This window comes from Babylonia areolata, chromosome 16 (assembly GCF_041734735.1).
Source record: "Babylonia areolata isolate BAREFJ2019XMU chromosome 16, ASM4173473v1, whole genome shotgun sequence".
In the NCBI taxonomy this organism is placed as follows: Eukaryota; Metazoa; Mollusca; class Gastropoda; order Neogastropoda; family Buccinidae; genus Babylonia; species Babylonia areolata.
Genome location: NC_134891.1, coordinates 24,913,980 through 24,928,315, shown reverse-complemented (window position 1 = coordinate 24,928,315; position 14,336 = coordinate 24,913,980). Strand labels below are relative to the sequence as shown.

The 14,336-nt window shown below is 39.7% G+C and overlaps 1 protein-coding gene across 1 annotated transcript in view; it reads right to left on the bottom strand.

Moving 5' to 3' along the window:
- LOC143290941 (UDP-N-acetylglucosamine transporter TMEM241 homolog) overlaps positions 1-5,672 on the bottom strand; it is a 25,839-nt gene extending 20,167 nt beyond the window's left edge. The window contains exons 1-4 of the mRNA XM_076600514.1: positions 5,656-5,672; positions 2,451-2,573; positions 1,290-1,336; positions 1-38 (exon numbers count right to left, since the gene is read on the bottom strand). The exon at positions 1-38 is cut by the window's left edge and continues 46 nt beyond it. Of these exons, the coding sequence (XP_076456629.1) occupies positions 1-38; positions 1,290-1,336; positions 2,451-2,531 (166 nt within the window). The 5' untranslated portion in view covers positions 2,532-2,573; positions 5,656-5,672. The remainder of the gene's footprint in view (positions 39-1,289; positions 1,337-2,450; positions 2,574-5,655) is intronic.
- Between the last annotated feature and the right edge of the window lie 8,664 nt (positions 5,673-14,336).

Sequence of the window (14,336 nt, the reverse complement as noted above, 5' to 3'; positions counted from 1 at the left end):
GAGACTTCAGTACACATGCACCCACCAGGGTTTGCCATCTGAAAACAGAAATATACCACAGAGTACTGTTATGTAGGCAACAATGAACTGAAAATAATATATATATATATATGTGTGTGTGTGTGTGTGTGTGTGTGTGTGTGTATGTATGTATGTGTGTGTGTGTGTGTGTGTATTTATACACAGACACACACACACACACACACACACATATATATATATATATAATATATGCTCTCCCTTGCCTTGTACAGTGCTGTATTGTTTTTCACAGCACTGTACTGTACTGTATTACATTACAACACACACACACACACACACACACAGACACACACACACACACACATATATATATATATATAGAGAGAGAGAGAGAGAGAGAGAGAGAAATTGATAGATAGGTTGATAGGTTGATAGAAAGGCAGACAGACAGATAGATATTTATATACAGCTATCCCAATTTTCTTTTCCATGAGACCATCATTCTTGTTGACAATCATAAAAAAGGCACACTGTACTTGTAATTTATTTCTAAAAAAAAAATGTACGATACAGAGAACACATGAGTCAGCAGATTCTTCATTTGTTCTGAAAAAAAACCCCAAAAAAAACCAAAAAAAAAACAAAAACCATGTAATCTGAAATATTAAAAACCTATGTTTTAATTTTTTTTTCATCCAGCTCACCCTTCTTACTCTGCCCCTCCTCTCCAAAGCGATAACACTCAAATGTAAAAAAAATCGTTTCTCTAACAAAAAAATGCCTACGATCACCAGTATCATGCGTGACAGGGCATTAAACAAAATTCATCACAAACACACACACACATTCATACATTACATACACACACACACAGGTGTGGGCACCGCAGACAACTGAAAAAAGGGTTATTACACAGGTTAGTTTTGTTGTACATATCAGAGTCAAAAAGGTTAGTCATGTTCATTCTATAAAAAATAAAAAAACAAACAAAAAGAACCACATGTATCTATACTCTCTCTCTCTCTCTCTCTCTCTCTGTCCACACACACACACACAAACTTAAATCAATAATTTTCACACACACACACACTTTCACTTACTCGTACGCATACACAGTAATCCCCCCACCCCTTCCCCTCCTCCCACTCGATTTTTTTCCTTCCCTCGTCTAATATCACTTACAGTGAAAAGACGTTAAACTAAAGAACAAACGAACACACACACACACACACACACACACACACACACACACACACACTGAACAACAAACAACAACAAACAACAAGTAAATACAACAAACTACTCACCCTTGGAAGATTGTTGGGTAGGTAAAGCGCAGGACTGACAGAACATACTGCACATGAGAGAAAAAAAAAAAAACAAGAGAGGCAAGGCCTTCAAGACTCACTTGTGATAAATTAAGTCCCCTAGCATTAATTACAGAGTAATTTCCCTTCTTTACTATCTGCACCAAAATGTTTGCAAAATAAATAAAAATTCCATGCTTAGCAAAAGAAGTTCCTGTTTGAACATAAAATGATAATAATGACTGCTCTTGTTGTTGGGTCAGAATATCAGATCAAAGTGCCAAGTTTAGAGAATACAAAAAAATATAAAAATAACAGTAAATGCAGTTTGCATATAATTAGGCTTCGTTTTTGACTCACTTGTGTAAACAAAGTGAGTCTATGTTTTAACCCAGTGTTCGGTTGTCTGTGTGTGTGTGTGTGTGTGTGTGGCTGTGTGTCTGTGTGTCCGTGGTAAACTTTAACATTGACATTTTCTCTGCAAATACTTTGTCAGCTGACACCAAATTAGGCATAAAAATAGCAAAAATTCAGTTCTTTCCAGTCATCTTGTTTAAAACAATATTGCACCTCTGGGATGGGCACAAAAAAAACAACTGATGAACCCTTTCACAGCTGCAGATGGAGAGATGGAATCTGCATAAGTGGGTAAAGATGATAAAGTACATGAAATTCAAAACAGAATAACCCACCCCCCTTTCATAGTTTCAATGCAGAACATATTTTTGCTAAAACTAGTTGTATGCCGAGGAAATTTTCCAGAAAAAAAAAAAAATGAAAAGAAAAAAAAACTGATCTCAGTTCAGTCATATCTCCCAAGTGTTGAAGATGAAAAGAATAATAAAAGTATACAGACACTCAGACAGACACATTGATTAGACAGACTGATACATCAGACAGATATAGGTAGACTGATACACAGATATATATCATAATGCCGTATTCCTATTATCAAGTCTCAGGAATACTGGAACTCAGTGGACATGGCTTATATAACGATGCGCTCGATAGTCCAAATTTTACGGCAATAATTTCCGTATCACGCAACTTACACACCATGCCCTCCCCCCCCCCCCCCCCCCCCAACCCTCCCCCAGCCACCTCCATACACACACACACACACACACAAAAACACACACACACACACACACCACAACCTACCTTGTTGACAAAGTTCGTGGTGACAAACAGAACACAGAAGAGGGCAGCCATGTACATGGTTGTCTGCCTTTCGGTCCCCATGGTCCCCTGGTTGTCTCGCCTATGTCAGACCACCTCTCTGCACTGAAATAACATGCACATTTTTATTGTGTATTTTATTTTGTTACACCATGTCATTAGTTAATGCTATGCTCCAACTAACACCCCCCAGTTCCCAGTTCAGGCTCAACTAGTTAGTCAGATACAGAGCCGTATTGTAAATCTAAGTTGTGATCTGTGCATTTGTCTAGTCCTACTGCATTGTACCAGACTGATGATTACATTTGGCCTTTTATTTCATTTTATTTTCCCCCCATTTGTATTATCCCCCCTTTTGTTTCTTCTTTTTAAATTATCTTCGCTCTTCCTCTGTGGCCGTCATCCTGTTATTGTCATGTTTCCTTGTTTCTCTATGACTCAAAAGAGTTAATGGGAATAAACAAACTCTGAAACTCTGAAACAGACCCCCATCTTCAAACCACTGGTGCCTGTGGACAGTTTGTCACTTCAGTTGGAACCAAAATCTCCCCCACCCCCCACCTCTCTCTCTCTCTCTCTCTCTCTCTCTCTGCCGATCAAAACAATGAGTGAAGGAAGAACAGAAACCGAAAACAGAGAAAACAGAATTTGTAAGGAGTGTGACGGGCGCAATAGCCGAGTGGTTAAAGCGTTGGACTTGTCAATCTGAGGGTCCCGGGTTCGAATCATGGTGACGGCGCCTGGCAGGTAAAGGGTGGAGATTTTTACGATCTCCCAGGTCAACATATGTGCAGATCTGCTAGTGCCTGAACCCCCTTCGTGTGCATACGCAAGCAGAAGATCAAATACGCACGTTAAAGATCCTGCAATCTATGTCAGCGTTTGGTGGGTTATGGAAACAAGAACATACCCAGCATGCACACCCCCGAAAATGGAGTATGGCTGCCTACATGGTGGGGTAAAAATGGTCATACACGTAAAAGCCCACTCGTGTACATACGAGTGAACGCAGAAGAAGAAGAAGAAGTCACTTCAGTTGGAACCAAAATCTCCCCCCCTCACCCCCCCCCCCCTCTCTCTCTCTCTCTCTGTGTCTCTGTCTCTGTCTCTCTGCCGATCGAAACAGTGAGTGAAGGAAGAAGAGAAACCAAAAACAGAGAAAACAGAATTTGTAAGGAGTGTGTAATACGGGAGCTGTTGCGGATGAATTTCTCTTTGTTTCAGAATGTCCTAAAAACATTGCTATTAATTTTATAATCAACTGATACCATGTCAATATCAATCACTTCTGTAAATGTTCGGATTATGCAGTTCATTTCATGATTGAAGGAAAACACAACTTAAGTAAATTCGTAAAACTTGCGTGTGTAACTTTTAGATACATCATATCATTTTGTCTTTATGGTGAATTTTGACTTTTTTTTCTTTTTTTTTGTTGTTGCTTGTGTGTGTGTGTGTGTGTGTGTGTGTGTGTGTGTGTGTGTGTGTGTGTGTAACATTTGTTGTTGTTGTTGTTGTTTTATTCAGTGATATTACTGGACTAAATTGTGATTCAGTGTATATGCATTGTTATTGTATCCTCTACACACACCAAATAGGGCAAAAGGATTAAATTTCTTTGAATCTCTCTCTCTCTCTCTCTCTCTCTCTCTATATATATATATATATATATATATATATATATGTAGGCAAGCATACGAGATGCTGCTGCTGCAACAGAAGGGCAAACAGAATTCCACATCAAGAAAACACTAATGGATTCACATGTAAGCTGGTACACACACATGTACACATGTTGTATGCACACAAATGGTTTTCCATGAATATATGTGTGACTGCCTCTATTTTCTAATCATTTCTCCTGAATTTACCTCTTTCAAACTCAACTTTTGAACTAAAATAGTTAACAACAGTTATTAAAACCAATCATCAACCCTGATTTGATTACATGGGCATTTATATATTCAATTTTTTTGTTTCAGTATCTATTGTGTGTGTTTATATATATATATATATATAGACAGAGAGAGAGAGAGAGAGAGAGAGAGAGAGAGAGAGATGAAATAATTTGTGTGTAATTGTGTGTATGCATGTTTGTGTTGTGTTGTGTGGTGTGTGTGTGTGTGTGTGTGTGTGTGTGTGTGTGTGTGTGTCTGTGTGTCTGCGTGGCAAATAAATGAGAACATCACAATAAATTCACGTTGATGGTTGAGTGGGTATAACTGTAGACTTTCAACCAAACGGTTTTTGCTATGAATCCCAGGAGTGTCTGCTGGGTTGTGGGTGATGATTTTTCTGATCTTCCAGATCAACTAATGTGCAAACATCCTGGTGCCTAAACCTCCTAAGATAAAAGATATGAAAACAAAGATCCTGTAATCCATGTCAGTGTCCCTGGGGTCAACGAAGTATACTATTAGTATTACTGATCCTACTAAGGCTCAGCATGCATCAGCTATAACAGATCCATCAGCAGATGGTTAGTACAATAATAACACAAGTTAGTAACTTACTGAGTATCAAGCAATAACAGGGTGAAGAAAAATCACACTTAATTAAAGTATCCCTATGATGTAATTCAAATTAAATAATATAAATTATATATAGTTTTAAAGAAACATTGTTAACAACTCATATCACTGAAAATAAAACAAAATCATGTTTCTTGACAATTTCATTTTAAAAACAAACGAAAAAAAAAATCAAATCATGCCAGTGGCATGCAGAATCTAATCATCTAGCTGACCCCCTCCCCACACATTTTCTCTCTCTCTCCCTCTGTCTCTCTCTGACAGCTCGCCCAGTGTGGGCAGCCTACAGCCCTACTACAAGCGTCTCCATTTCCAATTCCTTTACCCATAAAATGAGGCAAACACATGCTGCTGAGCGTACTAGTTGTGTAAAAACCCATACCTTGGCGGCTGCTGTTTTAAAAGACACGTCTAGAACAGATGCTCAACGTGGACACAAATAACATTATGTTAACATGATTGATGATGATGTATATTCTGAAAGTGAAGACAACTGTGCAACCGATTCAACAACTGTTCGCAGAAGCTTTACGGTTCAAATGTATTTTCGAGATAATGTTGCAATATAGCAAAACCTTGAGTCTTAGGTGGCAATGTAAATTTGAGTTAACTGGGAGAAACTCTGATTGACGAATACATTGACAACACACACTCACGTTGGCAGCCATTGTTGTGCTGGCAAAGTCAACATTGAAGTTAGAGTGAACGCCCTTGGTCTCTTTCGCTTTCTCTCTTGCCATTATTGCATGACGTGGTTAATATTGATCCATGTTTTACTCATTCTATGAATATTTTCCTGTGAAGAAACGGTTGCACTTTATTCTCTTGTCTTATTATTACCATGCTTATGCCTTTATGTAGTATGGTGTAGTGCATGCTTATGACTTTATGTATTATAGTGTCAGTAGTGCATGCTACGACGTTTTCTGATAATGTAGTATTGTGTTGTGTGGACCCTGTTTCAGGGCGGGGACTGAATGTAAAACAACAACAACAACAGCAACACGCCAGCGCTTATCTATTATTATCAAAAATAAAGAAATTTGTCTTGTCTTGTCTCCTGTCTCTCTCTCTCTGTCTTGTCTTGTCCCCTCTCCTCTCTCTCTCTCTCTCTCTCTCTCTCTCTCTCTCTCTCTCTCTCTCTCTCTCCTCACTCTCCTCTCTCTCCCCCCTCTCTCTCTCCTCTCTTCCTCTCTCTCTCTCTCTCTCTCTCTCTCTCTCTCTCTCCTCTCCGCTCTCTTCAGTTCAATCTCACTCTGTTTCTCTCTGCCTCCCTCTCTCTGTATCCTGACCTGTCTCTGTCTTTCCTTCTCTCACTCTTTCTTCCTCCCCAAAATGATTTTTTGTCTCCAAAATCGGTTTTTAATTTTTGTAATATGCTCAAAGGAGGCAAAAAAGTCATTTTAGCTGTAAGTAAGATGATTAGATTTGCAAATGTTGCCTAGTTATACTTTTGAAGTTAAAAGACATTTGTGTTTTCTCAACTTTTATGTGACATTGTTGTGTATTTGGAAATGTTTGTTCTGGGCACGAAAATATTATTTTGCAGTAATCCTCCGTACTCCAATAGGAGTTGAAAGGATAATTAAAATTTGAAACTTGAAACTTGTGGGTTTTTTTGTGTGTGTTTTTTGGTTTGTTTTTTTGTTTGTTTTTTGTTGTTGTTGTTTTTTTTGGTTGTTTTTTTTTGTTTTGTTTTTTTGTTTTTGTTTTTTTTGGGGGAGTTGTTTGTTTTGTTTTGTTTTGTGTTTGTTTTTCCCCCAATGACTTGTCCAGGCTGTTGGCAAAGTAACTAGCAAGAATCCACGTAGGCCGAGCAGTGTAGCAGTTTTTTTCTCACCCGCGTTGGTGGACACAGGCTCAGTGAGATTATGTTCTGCTACATGAATATAAAGTGAACCCTGAGTCGTTGTGGGCTGTGAGTAATGCTTATACTTGCATTTTGCTTTGTTGGCAATTTACTTTCTGTTTTTTTTTTGTTGTTTTTTTTGGAAACAGTTTGGAGTTAGTAGAATTGTCATGTTGTATCACAAGAACATTTAGACATTTTTGGCTGATGTGGTATTGCACAGTTAATGTAGCTGGAATGTGTTGATGCAGATACCATGACTTTGGAGAGAGTATAGCCAGCGTGTGTGTGTGTGGCTTAATTGTATTTGAGTCTAGTGACTGAAGGAAAAGTGGTTAAAATACACAATGTAGCTTGTACTTGACTAAAATTAATGGAGTACTGGTTTGGGGGTATTTGGGTACCTCCCGCCCCACATCCCCCGGCCCATTATGGCACTGATTGCTGATGGTAAGCTGAATCAGAAGCTTGTTTTACATTTTTACATAGATCTCTTTGAGAAGAGAAGTGTACAGCTAAGACGTTGTGTGTCAGAATGGAGAAAGGTTATCTGTGGACTTGTTTACTTGTTCAGACAACATAATGATGGTTCTGTTTCCATCAATGCAACGATGTCTAGCATATGATTTGGTATTGATTTAACTCACTCAGTACGGCCAGTCCTCTCTTCTCCTCTACACAGACCCCTCGGATGTCCAGTGGGTGTCTGAATGACCCAACCTTGAGCTTCCGTCGTCAGAATTGTGGTATTCTTTGTCAACATTCACCTCTTCAGTATAAGAGCCTTCCACTTGCAATATTTTGAGGGTGGTAATTGGGGTGAAAGGCTGTTAACGTCGTCTCTTTCGCCGTTCGTATGGAGAGAGTTAACCTGGGTTTTGATATTGTGTGTGTTCCAGGTGTGCTGTTTAAAGTTAGAGAGAAATAAACACCTCAATTCATCTGACTAAAAGACCCTGCTGTGGAACGTGGAGAGAGTGGAGTGTGCACCTGTTCTCTACCTGTTATCCTGCCCCTTCCTTCCTTCCTTCCTTCCTTCCTTCTTCTCCTTCTACCCCAACACCCACACAACCTTTAACACCTGTACGATGTGACGGTGTAACTCGATCAGGTGTCAATGGTTGTGTCATGTACGCGCCCTCACGCGCGCATATGTGTGTGTGTGTGTGTGTGTGTGTGTGTGTGTGTGTGTGTGTGTGTGTGTGTGTGTGTGTGTGTGTGTGTGTGTATATATAAGTGTGTGTGTGTGCGTGTTGTGTGTGTGTGTGTGTGTGTGTGTGTGTGTGTGTGTGTGTGTAGTGTGTGTGTATAGTGTTGTGTGTGTGTGTGTGTATGTGTGTGTGTGTGTAGTGTGTGTATAGTGTTGTGTGTGTGTGTGTGTGTGTGTGTGTAGTGTGTAGTGTGTGTGTGTACGTGTGTGTGTGTGTGTGAATGTGTGTCAGTGATCCGGCGAGGTCGTTCGTTGCTGCGTAATTCACCCGAGTTCTTGCATGTTGTGTAATTGATACCACCCCCAGAAAACCGCTTTTTCGTAAACAGCGGCCTTGACCTTCCATTGACACAGTTGAACAGGTCGGCCTGACATGAACAGAATAATGAGAAGGGCAGAAATGATAAAGTATAAAGAAAAAGCTGTTCTGAGAAAACAGTGGAGGGGGTTGGGGGAGGCGGGGGGCGGGGGTGGGGGACTGGGGGGTGGGGGAGGGGAAAGGCTCAGTTAGCGACTGTGCTGGTTGAACAGTTCCACCCACAGCCAGTCTATTGGGTAACAGAGACAGAGACATGTGTGTGTGTGTGTGTGTGTGTGTGTGTGTGTGTGGAGGAGGAGGAGGAATTTTGTTAAATGTCCCGTCACACATATCGGTGATTGAAGACATTTTGTTAAAGTATTTATGAATACATCTGAGTATTATCGGTTAGAAGGGGTGGGAGATGTGAATGAATGGAGGGTTGGGGGAAACTGGGCAAATGAGGGTGAAATGAGGGTGAAATTTGAAAAAAAAAAATCTAAATACAGTTACAGGAAATTACTTAAAGGACTTCGTAAAAGAGAAGTCGTCAAACTGACAAGCGAAACAACTGATAATGAATGCAAAAAGTCAAAAACATCAACGTTCTCAGTCACTTGTGAAGACTCATTTCCGTGTACATGTAGGGCTTCATCAAGCTACAGTCAAAAATTATATGCTTAATTGTCAGGTTACTAAAGCATATGCACTTGACATGTGTGTGTGTGTGTGTGTGCGTGTGTGTGTGTGCGTGTGCGCGCTCGCGAGCGCGCGAACACGTTTGTCGTTGTTTGTCCTGCGGTCTTATGGCCCACAATGAACACTGTCTTGGCTTTTCATTGGCACGACAACAATCGGTGTCAATTTCATTTCTGGGGGAAAAAAAAAGCCAGTAACCTTTCTGGGAACAATGACTGTCAGTCAGTCTTTGTGTGTGTGTGTGTGGGGGTGGGGGGGTGGGGGTGGGGGTGGGGGGTGCACAGGGCAAGGGATGGGGCAGGGCAGGGGCGTTGTTCATGATACTGAAAGGTGTGGAACATTCATGGTACTGAAAGAAATGAAAGACTGTGTACTACATGTAATTTGAATGATCTCGGTGATGAGTTCCATTATGTATTTCGATGATCATAGAAAACATTTTGTTGAAACTCGAACGCTTTGAAGTTCTTACAATTGTTTATGTCACTGGCTCGCTGTGTGTCATGATCTCCAAATCCGATATTTTGGGGGTGGGCTTTTGACTCTGACTGGGCTTCTTTCCCAGAAATACTTCTACATCTCGTTAAATCCCCTTAAATCTCGTCTCAAAACTCACCTTTTCCCTCAGCAGTAAGTTCAATTGTGGCAGGTCCACTTCCTTTGCGTTAGCTGTGCTTGACTATGTATGTATACATATGTATGTGTACATAACTACATGCATGTATATGAATGTGTATTGTGTGTGCGTGCGTTTATGTAAGTTTGTGCCTGCCTATGTGTGCGTATGTGTTAAGGTAGCTGTTAGATACACATGTATTGCGGTTAAAATGTATGTATGCAGTGTGTGTGTGTGTGCGTGTGTGTGTGTGTGTGTGTGTGTGTGTGTGTGTGTGTAGTCATATTTTTGTGTGTGTATGTAACATAGATGTAATGTTTTATGTTAACAAAGCGTTTTTGTAAAGCACCTAGAGCAGATTTCTGGATAGTGTGCTATATAAGTATCCATTATTATTATTACATACAGCTGTGAAATTTTGTGTCGATACAAAAAATAGAATGGACCAACATCTGGCAAAGTTTCAAAGCACTCACGATATTATTGTCTGATTTATGATACTTATTTTTTTCAAGTTAAATCCATGTTTTTCACAACTGACACAAAGGGGGTGAGTTTTTCTCATATAACACAAATTTTACCAATGAGATCTTTTGTAACCATAGACACTTCCTGATTGTAGCAATTGAATGGGCAATTATGCATGCACAGTGGATATCCACTGTAGAATCAGTTCGCATTCGACTTTGAGCCACAGTACTTGCTGAGGTTGACGGAGACGCCATCTTGTCGAGCGGGCGAGCGAGAAGGAGTTGGATGACTGTACGCTCGCATGTATTGTACAAAGGCATTCTCAGCCACAATAAAAGTACAGGTGCATTTTTTTGGGTGACTGTAGAGAAGAGCTGTGCCGTTCAGTTTCGCACAAGACCGTTAACCCCTGAGCTACGAATTTTTAAACTCGCGGTACTCTGTAGCGTACCACAGTAAACAAAGCATTGTACACAAGAGGTACGCTATACCGTACCATAGTATAGAAAAAAAACAACAAAACCAAACGTATTGTTGCATTTATTTACTTTGCCTCTTATTACCGTGATCATGTGTGTGCATGCGCGCGCACTCACACACACACAATATATATTATATATAGTGGAGTGATGGCCTAGAGGTAACGCGTCCGTCTAGGAAGCGAGAGAATCTGAGGGCGCTGGTTCAAATCACGGCTCAGCCGCCGATATTTTCTCCCCCTCCACTAGACCATGAGTGGTGGTCTGGACGCTAGTCATTCGGATGAGACGATAAACCGAGGTCCCGTGTGCAGCATGCACTTAGCGCACGTAAAAGAACCCACGGCAACAAAAGGGTTGTTCCTGGCAAAATTCTGTAGAAAAATCCACTTCGACAGGAAAAACAAATAAAACTGCACGCAGGAAAAAATACAAAAAAATGGGTGGCGCTGTAGGGTAGCGACGCGCTCTCCCTGGGGAGAGCAGCCCGAATTTCACACAGAGAAATCTGTTGTGATAAAAAGGAATACAAATACAAATATACTCAGGACAACATAAAGGTCATGGCCATTGAAGAAGTACATCTGAATAATAAACAAGCAAGGCTTAAGAGGGAACAGTTCTGGATGGCGAAACTAAGGACAGTCCACCCTTTTGGTCTCAACACGCTGCAACTGGATATCTGAATTTATTTCGACCTGAAAGCTGTGTTTGACAATGACGATGGATCAGTTCCAGAAACAGAATGGTGTGAATGCTAACTTGTGTGAAAACAACAACTACTACTACTACTACTACAACGACGACGACAATGACTACGACTACTACTACCCACCACCACAACTACTACCACTTCCATGACTATTACAGCAACAACAACCACTACTACGACGACGACAACGACGACGACGACGACAACGATGACCGCTACAAATACTAATGATTGTGGGTGTGGAGGTGACGCTGGTGCTGATTATGGTGATAGATGTCCTACTATTCTAGTTCATTCAGTTGTTTATTTTCTTTTCTTTTATCTTATTTATTTATTTATTCATTTTTACATTTTTTCATCAGTTAATCATAGATGTAAAATTCAACCCTTTCCCTTTCTTTCCCCTCATCAGAACTTTTCTTAGATGCCTCTCTTTTTGTAATACAGCCCATTGTTTTCAACGATTTGATTGTTTATAATTGTACCCGCCCCTCTTGCCCCCCCTTTTTTCTAATTTATTTATCTATTTGTTTATTCATTTATTTATTTAATTTTGAATCATTTTTTTTTCTTGTTATCGTTTAAAATTAATTTATTATTATAATTAAAAAAAGAATCTTTCTATCTTTTAAAATTCTATTATTATTATTATTATTATTATTATTATTATTATTATTATCATCATTCTTAATCTTCTTTTGATTATCTCCCCCCCCCCACGCCCCCCACCCCCCTTTTATTTTCTGTCTTTCTTTCTTTCTTTATTTTAAATATCTATTTATTTTCTTTATTTATTTATCATTGATTTTTATTTCATTTTTCTTATTATTGTTATTATTTATTGTTTTATTTCTCTACAGTTGATTGAGTTATTCAGTAAGTTAGGTTTTAAGGAACTTATTTTTTTTACAGTAGAAGAAAATAGACAATTGCAATTCTTTAGGCTATGGGCGAAACCTGGCATTGTGAAATTGCATCACAACATCTACGTCATGGTGTGTTTGCGTCATAATAGCTGCGTAAGAGTGACCCTGGTAACATGTAAACAACTTATCCCTTGAGGAAGGAGCGTGATCGCTCCGAAAATTTGGAGTATTTGACAGATTGATGTGGGTTTTTTTGTTCTTTTTTCATTTTTCTCTTGACCAGGGTGTCCTATGTGCCTCATCCTGCCCTCAGCACTCCACAGTGCTCTGCTGCAACCGCCTTCCTCTCCGTTGAACCATGAAGGTTTCTTCCGCAGAGTCCGCCAGATCGTCTTCACATGCATGGGTAGACAAGCCCTAACTCACCGAGGGTTTGAGACCCGTCGGCTACCCTCACCTAGTTTAGCCAGCCTGTCAAAGCCGTTGCCCGGGGGTTAGGGGGTGCACGGGAGGGGTAGTACCTCTAGAGGGGGGAGAGGGGGCGTGGGGGGGAGGGGGGGGGGGGCTTGTCACGCTCTTCTGGAAGTGGTTCGTCCTCTCTTGGTCCCCACCGGCACCCAGCTCTCACTTATGGGTCCTAGAAGCTGCTAGCATGCGGCAGCGCCCACCCCCCCCCCCCTCTTTACACACACACACACACACACACACACACACACACACATATATATATATATATATATGTGGATCTTCAGTTTAACGTCTATTCACTGGAAGTGTTATTAGACGGAAAGAAGAGAGGCAGTGGGTGAAAGAGAGGGAATGTGTGTGAATATTAGTATTGGAAAGTGTTCATGCATGTTTTAGAGAAAATGAAAATAAGTCTATTACGAGAATTTAAAAAAAAAAAAGAAGAAGAGATAATGGTGTGTAATAATTGAGGTGTTATAGGAGGGAAAATAGGTGTATGCATATCAACAAGTATAAACTTACAACATCAACAAATATTAACTTACAACGATGTGAATATGAATAACGACATTAATTAAAATACATCAAATGAGGATGCCAACTGGACTGGAGTTTAAAATTTCTGAAAACATTCTAAGCAATGAATAATCATTCAAAATCTTTGCAGCGGCTAATGGAACAGTGGTATAAAAGTGATCTTCTACAGCTTTTGGTATGGACTGTCTTATGCTTGGACAACTGATGAGTAGATGGCGTACATGTATTTGATTACCGCACATACATTTTATATTCTTAGAAAATGTTGTACGAATTGCATTCAAAAACTGAAGTACTCTCCCATATGGAAAATCAATATTCAAATTATCTAAGAAAATACACACAGATGGATCTGTTCCTGAAAATGGTAACTCAGGAGCGGCTTTTGCAATTCCTTCAATTAGAATAGAAAAATTATATCGGTAGAGAGTATTCCATTTTCACAGCTGAACTTATAGCCATACCTATGGCCTTAAATTATATTTCAGACCCTCCGAAAACTGTATGTGAGGTTCTATTATGAGTACACTCGAAGCCAGTATTACAAGCTATTAAATCTCCAAATCTAAATAAGGAAACTGAGATAACAATGGAAATAAAACATAATATTCATCGGTTCACAAAACAGGGCATTGGCATAACTTTCTGCCGGGTAGAAGAGCAGCACGTTTTCGAAGACGCAATAGAACTCTACGTCCAATTAGAAAGAAAACAAACCATGGACGCTTTAGTTGTATCAGTAGAAAATGTATCCACAAATCGATTTGATACACTGCTTATAGATTTAAATAATCATTATTACCAATATTGTGTAAACACAAAAAATGCGGCTAATCCCAAATATTTTCTGAATTTGATATCTGCAGCACATTCGAGACAAACTACAGGTCTTATGTACAGAATTCTTTTAACAGAAATGGTGACTGTTTCTTGGATAAATCTCTGTAATCTATGTCAAAGGTTGCTTTACACTGCTCCCATTCAGGAACAGGTGAAAAAAGTAGGTATTTTTTCAGTCTGTTTGCCTTTTGATTCTGTGGCACTAATGATATCTGATGCAAATGTATTAATGGATGTCATGGACTGTATTGTCTTAGCTCTTTTAGCAAAATCGTTGTGTGAACTCAATTTA